We start from the raw sequence: 27,075 nt of genomic DNA on the forward strand, positions 1-27,075 counted from the left end.
GTGATGCTTAAAACTCTGACAGTACTCGAGAATTCAGATCTGTATGAATACCGATGAAAATATTTTATTTCCACCTTCACATGACAATAAAGCGCAGCAGTGAACGGACAGTTTTTCTGGAGCCTATATGTATTTTTTTCATTATTTTTCTACACAGGCATTTCAAATGTCTTCAACAAAGAGTTTTAAACCAACATACAGTACAAACTATATCAAATAGTTTTGTAATTCAAATCAAAGTACAAAACTGTGTACTTTTATGAGGCAATAAAGTACTCCTCCCATGACACATTCAAGATGAATCAAAAATGATAGTACAATATAAGATTATTGACTTTATTATTGACTATTCATTTATTCAGCAACTTCTCTGATTGGTGCATCCAACTAGAAGCTTGTTTATTAAATTAAGCTGAAACCACATTGACTTTTGGCTTCTGCAGAAGCATATATCATTGCTTCACAATCTCAGAGCTCATAGCAGGTCTTCAAAGATTTATATGTTATCATTAAAAATCCATTTCTTTATGGATTTTTACTTCCGGAGCCAGACTGTTGTGGTCTATAGCCTGCTGTGTTTGCCCAGAAACTGTCCATTTAATGAGATGAGAGTTCTGTGCTCTCAGTGCATTATATGTTTTTATGGATGAAAATCATCTGATAAATGAAAACAACTTGCATAATGTTTTCTTTACTCCCAGTAAGAAATTCAACTCAAACCATTCTTCACAGGTTACTTTTGAATTTGGCCATAGATTCCCCCTTTTGAAGCATAACTGAAATCAGCCAAAAAAAGTAAAGGGAATGAATGGAATTCAGAAACAGGGAAATTATCATAACGGTTCATATCCAATTATGTTTCAGCAGTTCAATATTTAATCTCAATATGCAGCACAGAATAACAACACAAATTGAATGGAATTGAATCTGCTGGCCTGAGAAAAAGGTGAATAAAATGTAACAATTTCATGCCTCAAAATCCAATTAGTCTGTCACATTGTTTAAAAATATATCCTTTATTGGCCCACACTGTGCCCTTAAACAGTTTCACCCGAATAATTTATGCTATTTGTGTGTGTTTGCGATCATTAGTGTGCGACGTGTGTCGAGACACCTCAGCAGATCCACATGTTTTGTTTCATTACTGTGCATATTCAAAGCCTCATTATGCACAGAGATCAACAGCACTGATGGATCATTGTTCGGATGGCTTATGCTCATTGTGTGCTGTCATCTCTTCTCGTTGATGTCTAATGCTCCATAGCAGTATAACCGCTAGCAGCTCTTCTGTGTGTCTTTCATATATGCTCTGTTCTACTCCATCAGTGCATTCGAAAAAGAAGAATCGTCAGACATGTGTCCGCAAGAGCCTCATCTGCGCTTTTGCAATGGCCTTCATCATCAGCGTCATGCTCATCGCAGCCAATCAGATGTTGCGGAATGGCATGGAGTAGCCCCGCCCACTGTGAACCCTGGTTGATCTGACCTCTGCTTAAGAAACATGCATTAAAAACTCCACTTTCTTTTAGTTTGAAGAGTGTTGGGGAGACCACAGTGCAGAGGATGTGAATCCCAAGCCAGTTTTCTCTCTTATATTTATTATGTCGATTGTGATTGTGACAGACAGAAACAACAGTGAGGAATGTCCTCCATCATCAGCTTGACAGGGACATGCAAGGGCTCCTCACTGAATATCATTTAATGCAATAACATGCCGTGTCCCTCTGCGCTGCGTGTTTTTCTCATTCCCCGTCTTTGAAAGGTGACGACTCAGATGGGAACGATGAGGAGTGATTGGCAGCCTGTCCAACAGAGCCACCGCAGGATGTCTGGCATCAAGAGTGTGTGCATGTTCATCTCAAATGCAATGTCCGATTTGTTCTGAGCCTTACTGTGTTGAAGCTCATTTATGGAAATCATTGAAGATATTTTTTAGTGTTGAAGGGACTGTTGGGTATTTTGGAATAGCATACGACCATACTATTACTTTTACAGTATGCAGTATACTGTGTACAGAATGCAAAGAAAACCACTATCACCAAAATATGCAGGATACAACCTGCATGGAAACTGTATCCCATAATCCATCTGATGTGATGAATGAACCAGAAGCTATTCAGCTGATTTTTAACATCTCCTTCTTTGGTTGGACTGTCAATACTTGCCATATTTCCAAGGTGAGGCAAGTTTATTTACATTACAATAGCATAGGGGGAGAGGGAGACATTTAAAACAAGTAAAACAAAATATTTCAACATCATTTAAGAACATCAAAATGAGTAAGGTAAGAAAGAAACAAGAAATAAAAGTTTAAAATGATAATTGGATAGCAGTCGCTGAACTAAACATGTAGTGTGGTCAAATTAAATGACAACAGCATCAAAAAATAGTAAGACGTACACTACCGTTCAAAAGTTTGGGGTCACAACGATTTTTACAAATAAAAAAAAAAAAAAAATACTTCTATTCAGCAAGGATGCATTAAAGGTGCAGTAAGCAATTTCTGAGAAACTGCTGATATTTGAAATCAGCCCAAACACACACTCCCTTCATTGCTTCGGCCCCAAAATACACAAATACACAATGCAAGAGTGGATGCCTCTTTATCATAGCTGAAGTGAAGCAAAATAATGAAAAAAATAAAGTCAAGATTATTAGCGAACGACAAGGAAGAACAAAAAATGAACACACAGTACACAAGAGTATATATATAAGCAAGAGTTTGTTGTTAGTCGACAGCAGCATGCAGCTCCAAACAAACAATGACACTCAAAACCAATGTTACTCACATATGGAGCAGAAACAATGCAACCTCAGAGTCCGTTTTCAGGCCTTCCCGCTTATAGGTCTCTCCAGCCCTAAAAAGCTTTTCTAATATTACCATGGGTCCTAAAGCTCTTGTCTGATCATAACCCTTCTTTTCCCACTGATATTCCTCTGACCTTTTCTCTTTTGTAATGTCTCTACAGTCTTTCTTCAAATCTCCCTCTTGCTCACTCTCTTTCCTCCCCCATTATGAGTGGACACGCCCCCGCTGCTGATTGGCTACAAGTGTGTTGCGGTACAAAGTCTGAACCACTTTCAACAGTAGCCGGGTTTTCATTACAGATTTGCGCAAAACTTTTGCAATATTTTCTAAATGTCGATAAAAAACTATTGCGAAATGATGGCATTTCCATTAACCGACGTAATTCTTTCCTCTCGCGACAAGTCATTCCAAAAATCATGAAAATGGATGTTAGTAGGTTTAAGTATATAGCAGCCACTGCACTAGCCATTATTTTTAATCAAAGGAGACGTAGGTGTGTTATCCAGGCATTAATGGCAAGGAAAGGCCCTTGGGAACGGCTGCATATTAAGTGTTTCTGGGTGTTTCTCCCTCCTATCTGCTTTGAGGTCTTGAGGTTTCTTTGTTGTTTTTGTCAGTTTAATAAAGAGCTCTGTCTCGTCTTCTGTCAAAACATACCCGCGCCATCTTTAAAGAATGATCGACTTTTACGTACTCCAGGTGACCTGTAAATGCGAAAAAATTGTTTCCATTGCAATTTTGAGAAATATTCCTTTTTCAATTAGCTGAAAAACCACCTCATGCAAGCGTAAAAACTTTTTTTTTTGTGATCTATGAGAGTTTTTGCGAATTTGACGTGTTTCCATTGGGCGTATTTTCAATTCGCAATTTCAGTTTGCGCAATTTGAAGGGTAATGGAAACTCAGCTAGTGTTTCTCAGAAATTGCTTACTGCACCTTTAAATTGATCAAAAGTGACAGTAAAGACATTTATGATGTTACAAAAGATTCCTGTTTCAAATAAATGCTGTTCTTTTTAACTTTCTATTGTCAAAGAATCCTGACAATCTCAGTTTCCACAAAAATATTAAGCAGCACAACTGTTTTTAACATTGATCATGTGACACTGAAGAATACTGGAGCAATGGCTGCTGAAAATTCAGGAATAAATTACATTTTAAAATATATTAAAATAGAAAACGGTTATTTAAAATTGTTATAATATATCACAATATTGCTGTTTTCCTCTATTTCTGATCAAATAAATGCATCCTTTGTGAGCATAAGAGACTTCTTTCAAAAACATTTTAAAATCTTACTGACCCCAAACTTTTGAATGGTAGTTTATTGTACCCAGCCTGTTTTCTCATTGTTTGCTTCATAACTTGAGTTACAAATGCTTTGTGGCTGTACATTAACAAATTCCATATTCTGCAAAGCAAGTGGGATGAATTAAATTCCACACAACTCCATTTTGTGGAACACCTTGTGCATTATGTGTAAACAGAGTTGTCGTTTTATATGGAAATTAGAAGTCTGTTTGTTTGTTTCATTCATTCAATTACCCAGTAATCTCTTATTTTGTGTGTCTACACAGAAGAAGAGAGTATAATACTCTCTTTGATTTAACATATAGTATCAAGGTCTTCTCAATGTCTGCATATACTGTCTGGTTTAAATATATGACACTGAACTTCTGCGGAAGTGTCTATGCTACATAGTTGGACTTTTTGGTCCATTTTGAGTTTTTATTCACTCTCAGGTTTAGAGAGTCAGTGAATGCAACATAAATTGCTCTGAATCAACCAGAAGTAAACTGGTCAATCTCTAAAATAGCACTTTTTCTTTTACAGCTAGAGTCTATGTGTGTAATATAAGTATTTGTCTACCTGTTTGTCTATATATTTATAATGTGTGAGCACATCAGTCTCCTTCCCTGTGTCCCTTATTATTATGTATACTTAACAGCTGTTTGTCACACTCCCCTGTATATTGCATGTGTATTTATGCATATAGTGCCACACAAAAGAGTCGTCCGTTTGACTGTCATGTTTGCATGTTCAGAACACTAATGCAGTGCTTTTTCAATGTCTGTACTGTTTGCAGGCATTTGCTGAGAGCATAAGTCTAAATGTCTGAACTCCCATTGTTTCCTTCCTGTGAGCAAATCTTATCTGAAACAGTACCAGCATTCTGTGCCAAAATACACTGCAAAAGAAAAGCGGATTATTGGGAACAGTTTACTGGACAAAGTTCCTGTCAGTTTTCCAGAATGTCACAGAATGGCTTGATTGAGGACTGGTGCTTTTTATTCTGTCAGTCTGTGCTTTGGAATGAGGAAACCTCTGAATCGAAGGCTCCATCTAGTGGGCTAAAAGATTAGAGGTTGTGATGTGACAGTGGTAAAGAAGGAGAGTTACTTTTAGCATTGTGAAGTGACACTAGAAAAGAAAAAAGAAACAAGTAACTTTTACCAAAAATAAGTTGGAAACAGGAGTGTAATTCAGTGTAAATTCCATATATACAGTACCTGTCAAAAGTTTGGAAACATTACAATTTTATTCATCCAGGATTTATTAATTTGATCAAAAGTGACAGTGAAGACATGTATAATGTTACAAAAGATTTCTATTTAATAAATGCTTTAAACAATTTAATAAATGCTGTTCATTGAACTTTCTATTCATCAAAGAATCCTGAGAAAAGTATCAATTTCCACAAAAACATTAAGCAGCAAAAACTGTTTTCAACATTAATAATAATAATAATAATAATAAATGTTTCTTGAGCAGAAAATCAGCATATTAGAATGATTTCTGAAGGATCATGTGACACTGAAGAGTAACAATGCTGAAAATTCAGCTTTGCCACCACAGGAATAAATTACATTTTAAAATATATTAAAAGGGAAAACAGTTATTTTAATTTGTAATAATATTTCGCAATATTACTGTTTTTACTGTAGTTTTGATTAAATAAATGCAGCCTTGGCGAGAATGAGACTTCTTTCAAAAACATTAAAAAACTGTAATGTTTCCAAACTTTTGACAGGTACGGTATCAATTTAAAGTGTTACACCTTGTTATTTTAATATGTTATAAGAATATTTGCTTTGCTATTTCTTTCAAATATCACAAAGGCAGATTGGTGGACTAAAGTTTAAAAATGTCCAGCACCATTTTTACTAGCCGTTAGTCTATGTATTCCTCCGCTTGTTGCCATTTTGTTGTTAGAATATACAATCTATATATATAAAAACCCCTCTAGTTTATGGGCATTTTGAAAATATAAATTGGTCCAGGTTTTATTTAAAACTGTATTTTATATTTTGTTGATTAATAATATTTATGTTTTATATCGGTATTTTATTTTGATTATTTTCTAATCTTGCAAAGGTTGATGGAATTTTTAAATTAATTTACTCTCAATCCAGATCCTAACTTTATCTGAATTTGAAGCATGCCAAATAAATTTTTATATGTATGTATTTTTATGGATTATATCAAAAGAAGGATTATTAATATGCAAAACAGTATACATAATGCATGCAGGATGTGGATTGACAGTCGGATTACAGCAATATGGTTTCTAAACAAAAATGTATCATTACATGTAAAGAATATGAATAAAAGAAAATTATTTATTGAACATGACAATAAACATATCTTTGCATCCAACAATTGTTATCATCATCATCATCATTTTTTGTTATTATTGTTTGGGCCAGTAGGAGGCACAGTTGGATTTTCTACAAATAAGACTGAAATAAATGACATGCTATTTTTTTTCTGCACTTCTCTTCTCAAGCTGTGCATATCTAAATATGATAAAAGAAGGACTGTAAATGAATAAGCCAGTCTTGATCTCTTTAATTTAAAGAATCTACACAACCATCAAAGCATACTGACATATTTAAACAAAAATACTGTTTTCCAAGGCCTGAAGTAGAATGTGATAGTCTGAGGTAATAAACTCTAGAGTCTGTTTGAGGAATACTTCAAAACGTGTACCGAGTTATTCTCCGTTATACAGCTGTGACCCCAACCATGTAAACAGAAAAAAAAAGAAAAATGTTTACAGATCACCTCAAGGAACCTCATTCTCAAGGAATCTGCATGTATCAATTGTTTAAACTCAAATTTTACAGCATTCTATGTAATCAATGTAAATGAATAAAGAGTAAAAAGGCACTTGTTTTAATTTCAAATATGCATTAGAAAATTAAATGAATGATTTTAGTGGCATCAATGATGTTACCTACTTAATGTATACTTAGGAAATTGCCTTATTAGGAGAAAGATACTTGCTTTACCAAGTGTTACTAGTGTAATATTCAGGTGTGCAAGTATGATACTAATGGCTGTACAGGAGCTTTCATCATAAATGACTCATGGCTTCCTTTAGAAAAATAGCCAAAACATCATAACACAGCACAAGTCTCTTAATAAGATTAATGTTAATACTGTTGCAATATAACAGCTGTCTCTCATTTTGGAGGCTGCGTCCTCCGGAGGTCGCATTTGAAGGCTGCATACGTCATCAAGGATGTCTTATTTAAGAAAAGTAACCGTAATAAAATTGACTGTTGTTCCTTGTGATGTGTAAAATACTGTCTTTCTTACTTTGCAATCTAACAGTTACTTTTCTTAAATGAGACCGCCTCGATGACGTACACAGCCTTCAAATGTGACCTCCGGAGGACGCAGCCTTTCGAAATAAGACGCAGCTGTAGCAGTTCTGCTGTAGTGTTTTCACACTGAGGTCAGCATCAAGCAATTCAAGTTTGTTTGGTGTGCAATTAATTTATATTTGACTTCTTTTTTTTTTTTTTTAGAACAGTTGTGGGTGATTTTTATGACTTAAAAATTTGCTGTTCTTTTTTTTAATTATTATTATTCTTTTTAAAATATTACTTGTAAGATGGCCATGATTTTTATATATTAACGGCCATTAAATCAAAACATTCATGCCACAAGTTAAAACTTGTGTTGAAACTCGGTTAAAACACTGACTGAAATTTTGCCTTATAATCATGAAATCTGTAAAATTGTGGAATTAATTCTGAACATTTGTTTAAAAAGATAAAAGTGGCTTCTTTCTGCCTTCCAAAATTTCTGTTTGCCTTATTATACACTACCTTTTAAAAGTTTAGGGTCAGTAAGATTTATGTTTTTAAAAGTCTCTTATGCTCATCAAGGTTGATTTTTTTTTTTTTTTTTTACATATACAAAAAACAGTAAAAACCACAATATTGTGAAATATTTTTTACAATTTTAAATAACTGTTTTCTATTTTAAAATTAAATTTGTTCCTATGATGGCAAAGCTAAATTTTCAGCATCATTATTCCAGTCTTCAGTGTCACATGATCCTTCAGAAATCATTCTAATATGTTGATTTGCTGCTCAAGAAACCGTTGAAAACAGTTATATTTTTTATGGAAAAATATAACATTTTTTCAGGATTTTTTGATGAATTTCAATTTGAAATAGAAATCATACAATTTAATGTGTCCTTGCAGAACATAAGTATCAATTTCTTTTAGGACGAAAAAAAAAAAAAAAAAAAAAAAAAAAAAACTTACTGACCCTAAACTTTTGAACGGTAGTGTATGCTGTGCAATATAAAATCATATGCTTCAAGTGTTAAAAATGAACATGAGGCACAATTTGATTTATCAAACTGTTTTTCATAACAGCTCAATGCTCTTTTCTGAGCCAGTTGGTAAAGAATGAACAGAACTCTATAAAATAAAGAGTTCATCAGGTTTCTCTAAAACTCAGTGTGTAATGGACTGCTGAAATCCCTGGATCCAGTCTCACTGGGTTTCATGAAGATGCCCTCCATTGTTCTCCAGTAGCTGTGCGAGCTGCTGATCATCATGCCGTGCACTTCTCTCTGGCCGTGGATGGGTCTGCCGTACTGCTCGCCTGTCACAGACAGCAGAGCCTCAGTGGCCGTGTGACGAAACCGAACAGACTCATCCCGCTGCCACACTGAGCCTGAGCACAGAACGGTCCACTCGTCCAGATGGTCACCCTCGCCGTTCTCACCAAAGGCACTGACCTCCTAAATGGGAAGAGTTTTTAAGTAAACTTGCACTGCCTATTGTAACATCAAACTGTACATACAGTACCTTTACATTACAGTGTGTGTTAAAAAAAGATGAAATATTAAAACCTGATTTGAAGAAAGCGGTGAAGTAAAGTAGTGGCTGTGTAGATTGCGGCCCGTGTTCACATGGGTCAGTCGGATGTTCTGTCCGCACTGTACCGGAGACCCTCGATGACATGCAGCGTCACTGGTGCCCCGCACACTCCAGTAACTGTTACTGTCCTCCACTGCGGTCACACCGGTCACTGACTGCTGCCCACTACCTGGAATTAAATCATCACATTAACAGATAACAGAGAGAAGGTGCATCCCTATTCGTGTACTTATACACTATTCTATGCTGTTTAGTAGAATAAATGTAGTATAGTGTGTTCACACTGAAAATGCACTTCAAATACCGCGATAATGGACTCAAATAACCATATTCAAACACTACACGGTTGAGTACATAGTGCAAAGTATAAGTACATACTGTACAGTGCGTCAGTTGGACAGTATAAGCTAGGATATAATTACCCTAATATAATATAAGTGAGGGTTGTTAAATTATTTTCTACATCAAAGTTTAAATCACTTCCATACAGATGGGACGAGCAGCATTTATGAATGGGAGTCACTCACCGGATCCATAGCGGACATCATGAGAATGTAATCTGACGTTGTGTTTCACATTGAGCAGCTTCACCACCGACCCGCACGTTACAAAGCTCATTTCACTGCCAGGGGACAATGTAAACATACATGATAATAACACTATTATAGACAACTGGACCCGCAATAACCCCAAATTGTCCATGGCTTGTTGAGCCCTGGTAAAACTAATCTTTAAAAACCCTAACTGACGTCACATGGAGCGCGTGAATCACTAAAAGTTAGAGCGCCGTCTTCAGGTTTGGAGAAACTACAGATATACATTTACAAATCTTTGTGAGAAACTACATTGTTGGGTAAAAACGAGATTATGATTATAGATTAAGGTGTAAACTTGAATAAAACTTTTGAAAAATGATAATAACACTTTCTCAATCAGCTTATATCATAAACGGCCACAACGATATCAGCAAATGAATTTATCCTGGCCGGAAGTTAAATATGTGTATACCGGAACCAGAATTTCGACTGGAACCCTCAGCCATTTTTGTTGTCACTATCAAGCTTCTTCAAAAGAGACGCTTCGTTCTTCGCCTCAGCGTTTATTTTCAGGCATTTAACGTAATCGACCTTCCTCGCAAGGAATAGTAAGTGCGCTTTTGTGATCGATTCTTAGTTTCAGTTAGGTGTTTTTAAAAGCGGAATATAATTCTTGGTGTTGTTTTTCTTATTGTATAGGTTAGCTGTTAGCATGTGGGCCTTGATCTCCCACAGTGTCGCGGATAGAGTCGTTACATGATTATATAACAAAGAACAAGTTGTTTACTGTTTACGTTTGATTCATCGCTAACTTTCGGGATATTTCTTATAGGTATAAACTTAGGTATGATTATGCGTCCCAAATTCATTGGCTAAGCTAAATTACCTATCTAGCTAGTTGCATGTATATCAAGTTCATCTCGATATACGTTTTGGTATAAAAGGCCTGTATATACAGGAGTAATACTCAGATGTTGTCTTATTTAAAATAAACATTAGGTTAACATATAAAACAAAGTGCTGTTTTGAATATCTAGTGCTAGAATAATTGATTTAAGCCACCAGTTTCTATAGCTTTAATTTAATACTACCGATTATGACAGGGGTCTTATAATGTAATACTTTTTCAATCCAAACCCAAACCTATTTATCATAGCCATACCACATTTGTCTCAGATCCCTTGTTAAAAAAAAAAATATAATCCTGTTTTGTTTTTTTATACAGACCTTGCAAAAATGTCTGACTTCATCGAGAGCGAGGCTGAGGAGTCAGAGGAGGAGTTCGAGGAGAAGGACCTGAAGCCCAAGAAGACGCAGAGATTTATGGAAGAGGATGGTAAGATGTTTCCTACATCCAGGGCAGGAATACTACCAGAAACCACATTTTAGTGTGCTGCTGTGTTTAATTCACTGCTTCATTGCTTGTGGTGTTGTCTCCAGAAGAGGAAGAGGAAGAAGAGAATACTGAAGATCAGGATGAGCATGGAAACCTGAGAGGACTCATCGATGATGGTGACGTGGAAGAGGAAGAACCGGTAGAAGCGCAAAGTGGGGGAGAAGACAGTGACTCTGGTGAAGAGGTCCGTCATCGCCGCAGGAAACGAAGTAGGTTACTCTGATAAAGGCACATTAGTAAATCCTCCTGTATTTTGTGGTTCATCAATTCACTAGTGAATAATAATGTTGTTCTCAATAGGGCTGGGTGAAATCAAATATTCACAATATGATAACTGCTATTTTGCTGAGGATAACAAATTAAGTAATGTTGTGAGTTCTGCAATGCTTCTAAGTGTACATTAACTTTCCTAAAGAACATATCATTATAATACTGTTGTGATTAGGGTTGGGAATTGAAAATCGATTCCAATTCTGGAATCGGATACTTGTAATAAAGTTAAAATTTGGATTCTGCTTATCGATTTGTGTCTTCAAACCATTTATGTGCAAGAAGACACAAAAGAGTACTCAATTCGGGACTCGCACTGCCCTGTTTTCTTTGGTCACACATCCAAAAGCGTGCACAGAGAACCACTCCTCATTATAATGCATGATACTCTATGCATCTTCTTGCGCTTGAACACATGAATACACACACAATTATGTCAAAATATCCTCATAACTGACTGTTTATGTCTTAAGTGATCAAACGGTTGAGAAAGAAAACATATTGGATCCTGCATGAGGTCTTAAAGTGACAGCAGCCTAATAAACATTCTGCACTTTGTTTCATTAATGTTAATCAAAGAATAGTGTTCAGGTGTATTTATTTGTACTAATGCTAATTTGTTTTTGTTATTTTATTTACTCTATACTTGTCTTTAATGATGTTTGAAATTTATATCAGTTAGTCCAGTTGTTTTTGCTGTTTTATTTTTGTTAAAACCATAGGAAAATATTCTTTAGGCTGCTGATTTTTGTTTGTGGAAATCAGCTGCAACAAAACATTTTGCCAAAAAACACAGAATAAATATGTTTGATATAATTGTTTGACTAAATGTTTTTACCTTACTGGAATCGAAACTTGGAATCGAAAAGAATCGGAATCGATAAGCAGATTTGGAATTGGAATCACTAAAATTCAAACGATACCCAACCTTAGTTGTGATGATTCCTTGTTTCATGACTTGTGAGTATGAGAGCAATAAAACATTAATAGTGCCTATAATTTATATTTTAGTAGTAAAAACAGTGTTCAAGTTGGTAAATGTAGTTAATTTTTGTAAAACTGTTCAAACTACTCATTTCAGTTGATTGATTGACAACTCTGATTCAGCTGTCTGAATCAGTGCATCATCACTCAGATTTGTTCAGGAAATACTTAAATGATAATACTTTTTTTGGTTAGATGGTTGCATGTGAATACTATAATGTACTACCAATGTTTATTTAGGAAAAATGTGTCATAACTAAATTTTTACTTCTTGCATTTATTTTTAATCAATTTGGCTACAATTAAGGTTGCTCTGATTAGGGGGGAAAAAAAAAGCATTTAAAATATTGACCAAAGGCAAAATTAAAAATTGTTTTCTATATCTGTTTTCTATTTTGCTCAACCTTAGTTCTCATTAAAGAATGTGTGTTTGTATCTGTCAGGTTATGATGACTATCTGGATGATGATGATCTGGACCTCATTGAGGAGAATTTAGGAGTGAAAGTGAAGAGGAGGGTAAGTCACCAAAGTTCCTGCCTGTGCTAGATTGCAGGTTTTTCGCAAATTTAACTGATACCAGTTAAACACTTTTAAATTCATAAAAAAAAATTGTGTGTGTTCAGAAAAAGAAGTACTCTCGTGTAAAAACCATGGATGATGAGGGGGAAGATGATGAGAAAGACATGATTGCTGATGAGATCTTCACTGGGGATGGAGACGGAGATGGAGAAGTTGAGGACGGAGAGGCTGTGGACACACTTCACCCAAGAGATGATGAAGAGGAGGAGGAAGATGAGGAATCTGGTAGAAAAGACATTTACTCTGTTCATCATGGATTTGAATTCTTGTGCTACATTTCTGTAGAATTTTAGTGATGTTTTTTTTTCTTCAACCTTTGCAGACATTGATGATTTCATTGTGGATGATGATGGACAGCCCATCACTAAAAAGAAGGGAAAGAAATTCTCTGGCTACACTGATGCGTAAGTTGTGTAAACAGTGTTTTGGTTATGTAAATATAGTGTGTGTGTACCTTGGTATGATGGACTAAATTCAAATGGCCTTTACCCTAGTGTTGCTCTCTTTTCTGACATTCCAGTGCTTTGCAAGAAGCTCAAGAGATTTTCGGGGGTGATTTTGACTTTGCTGAGTTCGACACTGAGGCGTATGATCACGCGGAAGAGGAAGAGGAGGATCAGGATGATGAGTCATGGGATCGACCGAAGAAGCAGACCAAGAGAAGAGTTGGCCGTCGTAGCATCTTTGAGATCTATGAGCCCAGTGAGCTGGAGAGCAGCCACATGACCGATCAGGACAATGAGATCCGCTCTACAGACATGCCAGAAAGATTCCAGGTGTGGATCAGCTTTAGGCTGTGTGTATATGAGTGTTTCTCTTTTCATGGGTGGGAATGACGATATTTTATAACCTCTTGTCATTTGCAGTTGAGGGCCATCCCTGTAAAGCCTGCTGAGGATGATGAGCTGGAGGAAGAAGCTGAATGGATTTACAGGAATGCCTTCTCTACACCAACCATCTCCATGCAGGTAGGAGCTAAATGTTTGTATATCATAATGTTTATATCATGGCACTAAGCTAACTTCTATGCTTATTTTGTTTTGGTTTGCACTTTAGGAGAGCACAGACTACCTGGATCGTGGGACTACCACTAATTTCAGCAGAAAGGGCCCCACTACTATTGCTAAAATCAAAGAAGCCCTGAACTTTATGAGGAATCAACACTTTGAGGTATAGTCATGTGGGGAAAATAGGGTGTATTAGGGCTGTGACACACCAAGCCTACGGTGAACGTTTGTCGGGGCAAATCTTTGCAGTGTATGGCTCACGCCGGCGGCAGTTTGCCCTTATTCAGCATGCTGAAATCGCCGTGTCACTATTGACACCTGCTGATATAGCTGTTCCTTACACACAGGCACAGAACACACATGTTAGTTGACAGTCGCCTGTAGTCCTTTTGGTGTGTTCCAGACACAGTCGATGCAAAGCGGCAACACAGCCGGCTTTCGTCGCCTCTAGTTCTTTGACGGCTTGGTGTGTCGCAGCCTTTAAACTTACTTGATAGACAGATAATCTGATATTAACTTGTCTCTTCTCTTTTCCTTCCTACAGGTTCCCTTCATTGCATTCTACAGGAAGGAGTATGTGGAACCAGAGCTGAACATTAATGATCTGTGGAAAGTGTGGCAGTGGGATGAGAAGGTAAGGGCACAATCAAAATGTTCTCAGAATGCATTGTGGTTGCTGCTTTTTGTTTTAATTTAACAGTTAAATGTGGCTGTTTATGCTGTCCTCCTCAGTGGACCCAGTTGAAGACCAGAAAGCAGAACCTGACACGTCTTTTCCAGCGAATGCAGTCTTATCAATTTGAGCAGATTTCAGCTGACCCTGACAAGCCGCTGGCCGACTCGACTCGTCCCCTAGACACTGCTGATATGGAGAGGTATGAGCACCAACCTAACAAACTGTCTTATATATTATGCTGTATCCACAGCAATCACTTGTTCTGTCTGCTTTGACAGACTGAAAGATGTCCAGTCTCTTGATGAGCTGGGAGACGTCTACAACCACTTCCTGCTCTACTATGGCCGAGACATTCCTAAGATGCAAAATGCAACCAAGGCCAGCAAAAAGAAACTGAAGAAGATCAAGGAAGTGTCAGAGGAAGATGGTACAGCCTTGTTTTCATTGAATGAGCCAATTATGATGTTCAGGCATGCATTAGACTAACAACTTTTTTGTTCTGCTAGGGGAAGAAGCAGAAGTGGAGGAGGAAGAGGAAGAAGAGGAGCAGAAGGGGCCAGATCTGAAACAAGCCTCCCGCAGAGATATGTACAGCATCTGCCAGAGCGCAGGCCTTGGTGTGTACATACTGCAAATGTATAGAAGACTCAACAATATATATATATATATATATAATTTTCTTTTCTTTTTTTTTTAAGAAGGGGGGGGGAATTTATCCCAGACCCACTGGCAGAATTTTTTTTTTTTACATTTTTTAACAAATGTATAGCAACACATTTTATGGCCCTGTTTACACCTGTTCTTAAGATGCATTTTGGTCGATCGGATCACAAGTGGACGGCGCTAAATACAGGTGTGAACGGGGTGTAAAACATTTAGAGCTTGTCCAGTTTCGACCACTTCCAGAGGTCGTCGAAAACGCATTCGACCGGATTGCTTTCATAGTGTAGACACTCATGTGGTTGAATGCTTTCAAACAGCCACAAAAGGCCACCTACTCTATGCCTAATGCGTAAACATCATGAGAAGCGCTCTAGCCAGACGGGATTTAAACTTTGTTGGCTGAAGACCTATGTTTGGTTTGAAGATGAAAAACGAACCATTCCTGATTTCTAACACGCACACACCGCGTTCACCTTGGTCTTGTGGCTATCATAGCAGAAATGAAAGCTGCTGCTTTCTGTATGGTTTTTTTTTTTTTTTTTTTTTTTTTTTTTCCCCCATCATCTCCGGATGCGTTCATATGTAAATTGCTTGAGTTTTTTTTCATCCATTACATCGAAAGATCTGAAATAACCCATACATTTACCCGCCAATAAACCTTCCCTTGAAGAAATCAGGACAGAAGTGGTTAAAAGTGGACAAAATAGACTGATTAAAAAACCAGGTGTGTCTCCCTCGTCCACTTTTGATCCAATCAACCAAAACGCTTCTTAATACCAGGTGGAAACAGGGCCTATATTTCAGAAAAATGTTGTATAATATGATAGAATTATGTAAAGTGGAAAAAATTATTACTACTATTTTTCAGTTTATGTAATTATATGCATATTATATAATGACAATGTAACTCCTTGAAAGTTATGATTTTTTTTTATTTATTTATTTTTTTTATTAGATGGTCTTGCCAAGAAGTTTGGACTGACCCCAGAGCAGTTTGGAGAAAACTTGAGAGACAGTTATCAGAGACACGAAACCGAGCAGTTCCCTGCAGAGCCTTTGGAGCTGGCCAAGGATTATGTGTGCAGGTAATGGATCAATGCAAACTTGAAATTGTATCTTATTATAAATTGTTCTGTGATCAAGTCTTTTACCCACTGCTTACTGAATAGCAATTTGCATATTCATTTATTTATTCATGTTTTTAAAGCCAATTTAACACCCCTGAGACTGTTCTGGAAGGTGCTCGCTACATGGTAGCGATGCAGATTGCCCGTGAACCTCTGGTCAGGCACGTGCTCAGACAGACCTTCCAGGAGAGGGCCAAGATTAACATCAAGCCAACTAAGAAGGGAAAGAAGGTTAGTACTTTTACTGCTATTGTGTAGGAAGTGTCGGTATTCTACCATCATTTTATTAACTGTTGTATTTTTGTTTATCTTCTACTCTTTTGCTTAACCATATTCGTCAAGGAAAGGGTATTGGCAGAATAGAAAACTTTCCCATCCCAGCAGAGTTCTATTGTGTTAGAGCTTTAGCTAGAATCAAATCTGTTGATGCATGTAGGAATTGTTTTTGCTTTGCAATAGATGTTAACATAGAGAACTTCTATTCAAACCCAGACTGAACTGATGTGCCAGTGACTGCATTGTTTGTTCTTTTGTCAGTAATTCCACATCAGCTAATGTCTGTCATGTTTCCCAGGATGTGGATGAGGCACACTATGCTTATTCCTTCAAGTACCTGAAGAACAAGCCTGTGAAAGAGCTCAGTGGAGATCAGTTCTTGAAGATGTGCCTGGCTGAGGAGGAAGGCCTGCTCGCCATAGACATCTGTATTGACCTTGTGGGAGTCAAAGGGTATAGATGTGTCCTGAATATTTTAACTTGATTAACCTGAATTCAGTGTCAGAAAACAATTCAAGAGTTGTTACGGATTATCTACAAGAGGTACAGAGCAGTTTTGTTTGTCATCTCTACAGGTATGGCGATCAGACATACTTTGATGAGATTAAGCAGTTCTACTACAGGGATGAGTTCAGTCACCAGGTGCAGGAATGGAACAAGCAGAGAACCCTTGCCATTGAACGTTCCCTTCAGCAGTTCCTGTATCCACAGATGGCCAAGGAACTGAAGAATAAGCTTATCGCTGAAGCCAAGGACAATATTGTTAAGGTGCCACGTTGATTGCCTGCATTTCCTTTAAAAGCTACCCAACAGTTTCTGTACCAATTTGTGGCCTAAAACAAATTGATTTGTGTTTCTTGTGTCTGTGGTACAGTCTTGCTGCAAGAAGCTGTATAACTGCCTGAAGGTAGCTCCTTATCGGCCTGATCAGCAGGTAGAGGAGGATGATGACCTTATGGATGAGTCACAAGGAAAGGGTATCCGTGTACTCGGGGTGGCCTTTGCTTCTGGCAGGTACATATTTGTACTGAGTGAGAGAGAATTTCATTTGATTTTGAATAGGGATGCATTATATCACCATATCGGTTATTGGCAAATATTGGGTATTTAATGTGCATTTAGGTTCTCTAATTCTCACTTAAAGTGAATCACAATTCAGAGAATAACACGCATCGTTATTAAACTCTGTTTATTATGAATCTGTGAATAATTTTATGTTTTCAAATACTATTTTATTTTTATTTTTTAACAGAATAATAACCATTTATCAGTTACTCACCAAAATGTCATTATAATTATTGGCTTGTCAGTATTGGCCAGAATTGTTATCAGTCCTTTTATACTTTTGAATGGTATCTGATAGTGTTTTCTTGTGTTTCTATAGAGACACACCAGTTTTCTGTTCCCTCATCAATGGTGAAGGAGAGGTTGTGGACTTCCTCCGGCTACCTTATTTCCTGAAGAGGAGAAATGCATGGAGAGAGGATGAAAGAGAGAAAAAGGTGAAAAAAACAGAAGCCCTGCCTTTACTATTGAGCTGTTGGTTAATTCCAGCTGACTTCAGTATTGTGGCTTTTAAAACACATGTTGTGTTTCCATAGCTTCAAGACATTGAAAATCTCAAGAAATTCCTCCTTAGTAAGAAGCCACATGTTGTTGCAGTTGCTGGGGAGAATCGGTATGTTTATTGTTGGTCCTTTTGTTTTAAAAACAGCACAAGTTTTAAACTTGTATTGGGCTGCATGTTAATCCTGTATCTGGATTGTGTTCAGTGATGCTCATATGGTGATGGAGGACATCAAGCGCACCATCAGTGAGCTGGAGCAGGACTCCTCTCTTCCTGCGGTGGGAGTGGAGCTGGTGGACAATGAGTTGGCTGTGCTTTATATGAACAGCAAGAAGTCTGAGGTCAGTGCATTGAGATAACAAATTTTACAATACTTCCAATACCTTTCCTAATGTTTCTTTCACATTCTGCTCCTCTCATAGGCGGACTTCAGAGATTACCCACCTCTGCTTCGGCAGGCTGTGTCTGTGGCACGCAAGATTCAGGACCCCCTAGTGGAGTTTGCCCAAGTCTGCAGCTCCGATGATGACATTCTGTGTTTGAAACTGCATCCCCTGCAGGTACCAGCACATTTTTTCCTCTAATGACTTGGTTTCTGCCATTTATGTTTAAATACTAGGATTGGAACGACTCATCTTTGTAATTGATTACTTCGACTTCGATACCAAGTCGATACTGAAATTTAAAAAATGTGGTGATACCAGCCTTTCCCCCTAGCATTTTGAGTGCTGCTGAGCGGATTCTTAAACACCTCTGATTGGCCATTGTTCACACGCTCAACATATATGTCTGTGATTAGGTACAGTGATCGACGCTTCAAAAACATGTTGTAAATAATCATCAATGACGCTCTTCACCGAGCGCTTACACAGGTACACACAGGAGAAAAAAAAAGCAGGCGTCTATCAGCAAATCTGTCTATCTGTGGATATATTAGGGATCTGCTGATAGACGCCGCCTTTCAAACGTTCCCGTGTGTATCTGTGTAAGCACTTGGTGAACCTATCGATTTCTGTGTAAAAATAAAATGATGCTGCAATCTTTCTAAAGTAATTTTCTCCCTCCTGTAATTTTTTCTTTAAATTTTATGTGAAAATTGTCATTTTGACCCCACCCCCTCAGTAATTTGGCTTGCATCACTGTATTTATTTTAGTCTTTCTTCAGAAAAAATATTAACAAAATTAAACATTTGAGTCAGGGACCTCTGGTTAAATTGACACGGAATTACCCTATATTTTGATTTGTGATAGTTTTGCGGCTGCTAACAAAGTGATGTCTTTTTTTTTTTCATCTTGTTTGAGATGGTTATTTGTGAATCAATTCTCATGTATTATTTAAATGTTATTCAGGAGCATGTAGTGAAAGAGGAGCTGCTGGGCGCTCTCTACTGTGAGTTCATAAACCGGGTGAATGAGGTTGGTGTGGATGTGAACCGAGCCATTGCTCACCCTTACACCCAGAGCCTGGTCCAGTACATCTGTGGCCTCGGACCTAGAAAAGGCTCCCACCTGCTCAAGGTGAGACATTCTCCAAAAATCTGTATTCTCACTTTCATTCTGTTTTTCTGCCTAAAAATGTTCTCTATTTGTCTAGATAATAATTTTTTTTGCTAGAACTAAATCACAAGATGTTGAAATCATCATCTGTACCTTCCCAATGTTCCTCAGATTCTTAAACAGAACAACACTAGGTTAGAGAACCGGACACAGTTGGTCACCATGTGCCATATGGGACCCAAAGTCTTTATTAACTGTGCTGGCTTTATCAAGATCGACACCGCCTCTCTTGGAGACAGGTAAGCTGCTAAACGTAATGTGTGTGAATGACCACCAGCTCACTCTGAATTACTCTGCATTCTGAAGAAATAATGTGTCTTTCACTCTGCAGCACTGACTCCTACATTGAGGTTCTTGACGGTTCCCGAGTGCATCCTGAAACGTATGAGTGGGCGCGTAAAATGGCGGTGGATGCTCTAGAGTATGATGAGTCGGCAGAAGATGCCAACCCAGCCGGAGCACTAGAGGAGATCCTTGAGAACCCAGAAAGACTGAAAGACCTGGATCTGGATGCCTTTGCTGAGGAGCTGGAGAGACAGGTGAGTTTTGTTTAGGTCTTAATTTTGGATATTTTTTTTTCTGTTAGCGGACGCATTTATCCAAAGCGACAATCAAGGAATACAGCATAAGCTCTTCAACCATGTACTTAACTGAACTAGACAGTTTTCCTGTAACCATGTATCTTTTTTTCTTTTTTTCAGGGTTATGGCAATAAGGGAATTACACTGTATGACATCCGAGCGGAGCTCAGCTGTAGATATAAAGATTTGAGAGCCCCTTACAGGCCTCCCAACACTGAGGAGGTCTTTAACATGCTCACCAAGGAGACGCCTGAGACCTTCTATATTGGTAAATACTACCTGAATGTTTTTAGATATTATAAAGGATTTTAGAGTAATCTGTAATCATAAACCTACAGATTTACATATTTTAGAGATGCTCGGTCTTGATACTGTTGGAAATATTTTTGTCAATCTCTGTGCACATATAGGTAAACTCATCACCTGTGTGGTGACTGGCATCGCTCACAGAAGGCCACAGGGCGAGAGTTATGACCAGGCCATTCGTAATGATGAGACGGGACTCTGGCAGTGTCCATTTTGCCAGCAAGACAACTTCCCTGAACTCAGTGAGGTGGGAATCTTTTCTGTTACCTTTCAAAGGAATGAGATCATGGAAGTTTTAGCTATTGCACATTAGCAAAATGCTTGTGTCATGATGATGTTGTGTGTGTTTCTCAGGTGTGGAATCACTTTGACAGCGGCTCCTGTCCTGGTCAAGCCATCGGTGTGAGAACCAGGTTAGATAATGCTGTCATGGGCTTTATCCCAACCAAGTTTCTTAGTGACAAGGTGGTCAAGCACCCTGAGGAGAGGGTCAAGGTGAGCTAATCTCATATTTCCTTTCTTTACTTTATCTGTTTATTCATTTATATACAATATAAATCAAATATGTCGCCTTAGAAAAGTTCTGGAAGTCTGAAAATGTCCTTTTGACACACTTATGCCTGGATCTCCACTGTTAGGTTGGCATGACCGTGCACTGCCGCATCATGAAGATTGACATCGAGAAGTTCAATGTGGACCTCACTTGTAGAACATCTGATCTGAGTGACAAGAACAATGAATGGAAGCTTCCCAAAGACACCTACTATGACTTTGATGCTGAGACAGATGATGTTAAACAGGAAGAGGAGCATAAGAAGAAACAGCAGAGAACCAGTCAGTATTGACCAAAACTCTTTTTGAGAGCATTTACCATCTTTTTAAGTGATGCAGGAATGACTTTCATTTTCTTTCTCTAGCTTACATTAAGCGTGTGATCGCTCACCCATCCTTCCACAATATCAACTTCAAACAAGCGGAAAAGATGATGGAATCCATGGACCAGGGTGACGTAGTTATTCGACCCAGCAGTAAAGGGGAGAACCACCTGACGGTCACGTGGAAGGTGGCTGATGGGATCTATCAGCATGTGGATGTGCGTGAGGAGGGCAAAGAGAATGCCTTCAGCCTTGGACATACTCTCTGGATCAACAATGAGGTGATCTGTTGCGACATCACGCACATACATTATCATTGAAAAGTTTGGGGTCAGTAAGAATTTTTTGTTTGTTTTGTTTTTGTCTTATGCTCACCAAGAAATTTGATTAAAAATACCAAAACACTAATATTGTCAAATATTATTATAATTTAAAATCTGTATTTGAATATATTTTAAAAAGTAGTTTATTCCCATGATGGTAATAACTCCAGTCTTCAGTATCATATGATCCTTCAGAAATCTTTCTAATATGCTGATTTATTGATCAAGAAACATTTCTTATCACAGTTTAAAACGGTTGCTTTTTTTTTTTTGTGGAAAGTGTGATACATTTTTTTTTTTATAATTATTTGTTAAATTGATAGTTTAAAAGGACAGAAAACATTTGTTGTAATGTAAACGTCATGATAATTTTAATGTATCCTTGCTAAATTTCTTTTCTTTTTTTTTTTTTTAAATCTTGACCCCAAACTTTTGAACGGTAGAGGATAAGCACACTTGTTCATACAGTATATCTGAAATCTAATGGTAGTTGTGGTTGTCTGCAGGAATTTGAGGATCTGGATGAAATCACAGCCAGATATGTCCAGCCCATGGCTGCGTTTGCACGAGATCTGCTTGGCCACAAGTACTTCCACGAGTGCAATGGGGGTGATAGGAAGGTATGTTATAATTCTGAGGAACTACCATTTTTCTGTTCTCTTCTTGATTTAATACTCTGTTAGAGATCAAATGGCCTCTGCAAATTGTACATGAAGAGTTTTGCATTTATCTTTTCTTCCCTTTGTACAGAAAATGGAGGAACTCCTCATAAGGTCCAAGAAAGAGAAGCCGACATTCATCCCCTACTTTGTTTCAGCTTGTAGAGACCTACCGGGCAAATTTCTCCTGGGTTACCAGCCTAGAGGGAAGCCGAGGTAACGCACACTACCCAACTAGAACAGGGCACTAGACACATCAGGATTTTTTTTTTTAATAATGTTTTGCTTTTGGTCTTTTGTTTTGCAGAATAGAATTTGTAACCATCACTCCAGATGGCTTTAGGTACCGTTCTCAGATATTCCCTACAGTCAATGGTCTCTTCCGCTGGTTCAAGGACCACTACCAGGATCCTGTGCCAGGTTAGTAGTCTCCATCTTAACCCCATCTCTGGCCTAGCATCGTTATTATTCCTTTTAATTCTGAGTTGTTGTCTCTCTAAAGGTGTCACACCAACCAGCAGCAGAACGCGAACACCAGCATCAGTCAACGCCACACCTGCCAACATTAACATTGCGGGTATGTTAGACATGCTGACATCTTCCCTGAAAACAACAGTGATTTCTTCATATGGTTCTTCTTATAAATGTATTTTAAAACATACCTGTCCCCTCGCTCTCAGACTTGACTCGAGCTGTCAACGCTCTCCCGCGAAACATGACGTCCCAGATGTTCAACGCCATAGCGGCGGTTACAGGGCAGGGCCAGAATCCCAACACAACGCCGGCCCAATGGGCCTCCAGTCAGTATGGTTACAGTGGTGGCAGCAGTGCAGGAGGTGGTGGCAGCAGCAGCGCTTATCACGTACGAGACCTGCACCTATTTGCCTCTTTATCCTACTGAATCAAAATGGAGCACGCTAATATTTAATATTCTTTCCTCACCTTTCCGCGTTTTCAAGGTATTCGCAACGCCCCAGCAGCCAATGGCCACACCTATGATGACGCCCAGCTATTCTTACACCACACCTGGCCAGCAGCAGGCCATGACCACGCCCCAGTATCCCAGCAGCACACCGCAGTCCTCACACGGACACCATCAGCATTCGTCCTCTACGCCATCGTCCTCGTCATCGAGAGTGCGGACGCCACAGCCCAAGTGAGTGCTACTACTGCTTTCTTCAACACACAGAACCATGTTAGCCACATCACAAAAAGAAAACTCTCTGTACTCTTGGATTTGGTGTGGTTTAAAGGGTTAGTTCATCCAAAAATGGAATTTCTGTCATTAATTACTCGCCCTCATGTCGTTCCAAACCTGTAAGACCTTCGTTCATCTTCAGAACACAAATGATGATCTTTTTGATGAAATCTGAGAGCATTCTATCCAAATTTTTATAAGAGACTCAATTGCTTTATATGATAAGATTGAATTTAGGCTTTATATTGGTTTAATGTTGATTTTTATATTGGTTTAATTTTGGCTAGTTTATATTATTATGGGCTGCTAAGTACTAAAACTCGATCTGTGTTTCCTGCAGGACAAGTTCCCACACTGCCGTGGATTGGGGTAAGATGGCTGAACAATGGCTGCAGGAGAAAGAAGCCGAGCGGCGGAAGCAAAAGACGCCCCGCATGACGCCCCGACCTTCACCCAGCCCCATGATCGAAAGCACGCCCATGTCTATCGCCGGAGACGCCACTCCTCTCTTGGACGAGATGGACCGATAGGAGAAGGGAAGGGGTGTTCAGACATCTCATATAAAACCCAATCCATCCACATCCCATCTCTCACTCTCCGTCTTTTGCTCTCTTCCGCTGCTAGAAGTATTTCTTTGAGTCATTCAGAGCTACTGATACAAAGACAAACACTTGAAATATGGTGTTGACAAACTGATAGGAAATGGACCTACAATAAAAGTTTGTCACGAAAGTTTTTTCTTTCTTTTTCTTCTTTTTAAGTATGTGCAGAATGCACCTCCTTTTTCTTTAGTTTTTTTTAACTAAATTTAAAAGGAAAGGCTTAAAGCATGAGCTGCATGAATGTGCCCTTGGGAGCTGGTATTCAATTCATCATAAGATCATTAGTTCAGGGCCACTGAGAGAGCTTTTCTTTTTGTATCTGGCTTAAACATTTAAATAAAACCCTGTTTCAGTATGAACCAGAGCACTGTAATGATTTAAAATCCGTGCTCTGTTGAGCTGTTACGCAAAACTCTGAGAATAAAGCACTAGGGAGATTTGTTTATCTACTCTAAAATGAAGTATGTTTAAAAGAGATCCTGTAAATGCTGTGTCTTTGTGGACCATTTCAGTGATCAGAACATATTTCAAATTCTAAACTTTGAAAAATTATGTTTTTAAGGTTTGCTGAACCCATTCATTTAGCTGTTCATTTAAGTTCAGAATCAGATATCACTGCTTGTACAAGTAAACTGAACTATTGTGCTAAAAGATATTGAGACCTCTGAGTTTTTTGCTTTTTCAGTTTGGAGGCTGTTTGTGTGTATGTGAATGCATCTTTGCTGGCCAGACTTCCTGAAGGTGTTTGCACATGCTGTTTTAAACTGTCTTCTTTCCTTCATGTACAATCCTATGTATCACTATAGACCGAAAGTGTGACATTTAAGCAAAGAGAACTTTACGAATAGGCTCCTTATACTGTAACAATATTTTCACACATCAAGCAGTTATTTGTATTATGACTTCCCATCCACACACAGCCCATATAGTGAATCTTCCAAGTTCTGGGAAGCGCTTCTGACCTGATCATGTGTTCTTTTAGCACTGAAGCTGCACTATGCCTTCAGGTCAGGAAGTGAGCTCAAAGTGTCACTGTTCAGTGTATTTCATTGCTGACATCCATTTCATTTCTTTTCATTTGATAAAGCTGTCAAAAATAAACTTCCGATTCAAGTGTTTTTATTTAAGTAGTCCGTTTCTTGGCGGTCTATACTGATTTCAGTTAGTAAAGAAGAGGTTTGAGTGTTTGTCTTCAAGCTTCAGACCTTAGATAATTCATTTCCGACAGCTGTGATTTTAAGATACGGCTGCATTATGCCATTTTCCACGTGACATTCATTGGAATTTTAATGCCTCCGATGCTTAAGAGACTCGAGCAGATTCTACAAGCTGTCATATGTAATGCAAAGCTACCAGTGGACCAAAATATTTCAAACAAATTACCAACTTCAAATTTCTTTCAACACAATCCATATTTAAATTCATACTTTTTTTTTTTTTTTTTTTGAAATGTTAGCCTTTATTGTCTTGTGAATTAAGAATTGAGGATATTTCAGTACAGAATACAGTGATGTATACGGGTCAATGACGTGACGGCTCATTTCTTTGTCCAAAGGCCTTAATAATAATAATAATAAAAAACAAAGATATGACATCCAAAGTATGTAAGGTAGTACAACTAGATCTTTTATTGAATCCAAAAGGTTTCAATTATAGTTTGCTACATATAAAGGTATTTTAATATAAATGTCCAGAAAAATGAATTTCATTGATGTCATTCGGAGTAACCAATATTAAGGGACCATTTTGGATCAAGTCATGTGATCAATATCATGTGACATCATTCAGACACCAGGGGCACGTTCAAGCTTAAACCGGTGCGTGACGTTTTGCTACGTTTTCCGGGTTGAACAACATGTTTCCTGGAAACGGTGTGCAACGGGTTTGAGATACGTTTTCTCTTGTTTGGTGGGTGTGTCAGGAATGTCAGCCCAATCAGCGGCAAGATGTATACCACGCGGTATTAAAGATACAGCGCGCACAATGGGTATGGTATTAATGTAACATAAAAATACTATACTTATATATTTTGCTGTTGTACTGTGAAGTGACACTTTCATTAACTTTTCTATACTCTTCTGATTATATAATGGTAAATATTACAATATCATAGCACAACAACAGTGATCAGCAATAATGATAAGCCTAATACTCACAATAAAAATAATATAGATCAACACAGTCTCGGAGGTAAGAAGTGGATTATCCTTCGCCTGAAATGTTTGTCTTTTCATGATGAAATGCAAGGCAAATGTTGTATTACAATAATTAGAAGTTTCCACAAATCCCTTCACTCGATTGGGATGTTCTCTTTTATTCTAGACGGCAAGGGCAGTGACTGTAACGTCGAGCGTATTAAACGTATTTATACCGATTTCATCAGGCTCCGAAAATTCTTCAAAAAGATCACAAAGAATGGCCTTCTCAGCTGCCATAGTTGCAACTCATGAACAGGGTGTTCAACGCACCACCGTTTCCGTTTAAAAAACGTTTTGCAACGTTTTGGCAAAGGACCACATGGTCATGAAGCAAAGTAACTAACTCTCTTTTAACTATTTAAAAAATTCATGTTTTCACTTGCTCATATGCATGTCCTGAAACATCAGGTCATTCGGTACAACTGCTATAAAACATTGAAAATGTTGTAATATTTTAAAAACTTGTACTAAATATGAAATGTATCTGTCCTTTCGCTAATTAGCTAGCTATCTACATATCAGCCTGTTAGCACTGTTTGAAAATAACGCCATTCGGTATAACCAAATGTGTAATTCGGTAAAACCGAATTTTTGGTTAAACCGAATGACTTTTTTGGTGACAAATTTAGTCCATCTTGTAAAAAATGACAAAAGCAGTGTTAATTGATTATAAAAACCACATAATCTCATTGTTAACACT

At 37.9% G+C, this 27,075-nt stretch overlaps 3 protein-coding genes across 4 annotated transcripts in view; 2 read left to right on the top strand and 1 right to left on the bottom strand.

Annotated features, from left to right (window-relative positions):
- caln2 (calneuron 2) overlaps positions 1-6,467 on the top strand; it is a 41,777-nt gene extending 35,310 nt beyond the window's left edge. For both annotated transcript variants that reach the window (XM_051877983.1, XM_051877982.1), the window contains exon 6: positions 1,327-6,467. In XM_051877983.1, the coding sequence (XP_051733943.1) occupies positions 1,327-1,454 (128 nt within the window). In that variant the 3' untranslated portion in view covers positions 1,455-6,467. The remainder of the gene's footprint in view (positions 1-1,326) is intronic.
- On the bottom strand, positions 6,410-9,759 carry sdf2 (stromal cell-derived factor 2). Its single transcript, XM_051877990.1, has 3 exons — positions 9,522-9,759; positions 8,967-9,163; positions 6,410-8,855 (listed from the first exon to the last, which is right to left on the bottom strand). Exons 1-3 carry the CDS (start codon positions 9,694-9,696, stop codon positions 8,559-8,561), a joined length of 669 nt encoding a protein of 222 aa, XP_051733950.1. The 5' UTR covers positions 9,697-9,759; the 3' UTR covers positions 6,410-8,558.
- A 224-nt stretch (positions 9,760-9,983) lies between these two features.
- Positions 9,984-25,278, top strand: supt6h (SPT6 homolog, histone chaperone and transcription elongation factor). The gene is made up of 37 exons (XM_051877976.1): positions 9,984-10,138; positions 10,756-10,866; positions 10,971-11,135; positions 12,624-12,697; positions 12,805-12,985; positions 13,083-13,164; positions 13,281-13,536; positions 13,627-13,728; positions 13,817-13,930; positions 14,312-14,401; positions 14,500-14,642; positions 14,722-14,870; positions 14,950-15,060; positions 16,062-16,191; positions 16,314-16,464; positions 16,808-16,962; positions 17,085-17,277; positions 17,384-17,523; positions 17,894-18,011; positions 18,111-18,187; positions 18,282-18,417; positions 18,499-18,636; positions 19,427-19,594; positions 19,745-19,872; positions 19,965-20,172; positions 20,335-20,482; positions 20,625-20,767; positions 20,875-21,015; positions 21,159-21,354; positions 21,438-21,676; positions 22,225-22,338; positions 22,469-22,593; positions 22,685-22,797; positions 22,880-22,954; positions 23,058-23,239; positions 23,337-23,533; positions 23,916-25,278. Exons 2-37 carry the CDS (start codon positions 10,767-10,769, stop codon positions 24,103-24,105), a joined length of 5,172 nt encoding a protein of 1,723 aa, XP_051733936.1. The 5' UTR covers positions 9,984-10,138; positions 10,756-10,766; the 3' UTR covers positions 24,106-25,278.
- The last annotated feature ends 1,797 nt before the right edge of the window (positions 25,279-27,075 follow it).

The sequence above is a fragment of the Ctenopharyngodon idella genome, chromosome 21 (assembly GCF_019924925.1).
Source record: "Ctenopharyngodon idella isolate HZGC_01 chromosome 21, HZGC01, whole genome shotgun sequence".
In the NCBI taxonomy this organism is placed as follows: domain Eukaryota; kingdom Metazoa; phylum Chordata; class Actinopteri; order Cypriniformes; family Xenocyprididae; genus Ctenopharyngodon; species Ctenopharyngodon idella.

Bases quoted from the DNA above. Each gene is read 5' to 3' on its own strand.
- supt6h (XM_051877976.1), top strand. From the start codon at position 10,767: ATGTCTGACTTCATCGAGAGCGAGGCTGAGGAGTCAGAGGAGGAGTTC. The intron at 20,768-20,874 runs GTGGGAATCTTT...TGTGTTTCTCAG, and splicing joins ACTTCCCTGAACTCAGTGAG to GTGTGGAATCACTTTGACAG. The intron at 23,534-23,915 runs GTGAGTGCTACT...TGTTTCCTGCAG, and splicing joins GTGCGGACGCCACAGCCCAA to GACAAGTTCCCACACTGCCG.
- sdf2 (XM_051877990.1), bottom strand. From the start codon at position 9,696: ATGGACAATTTGGGGTTATTGCGGGTCCAGTTGTCTATAATAGTGTTA. The intron at 9,164-9,521 runs GTGAGTGACTCC...ATTTAATTCCAG, and splicing joins TGATGTCCGCTATGGATCCG to GTAGTGGGCAGCAGTCAGTG. The intron at 8,856-8,966 runs GTTTTAATATTT...CTTCCCATTTAG, and splicing joins CACCGCTTTCTTCAAATCAG to GAGGTCAGTGCCTTTGGTGA.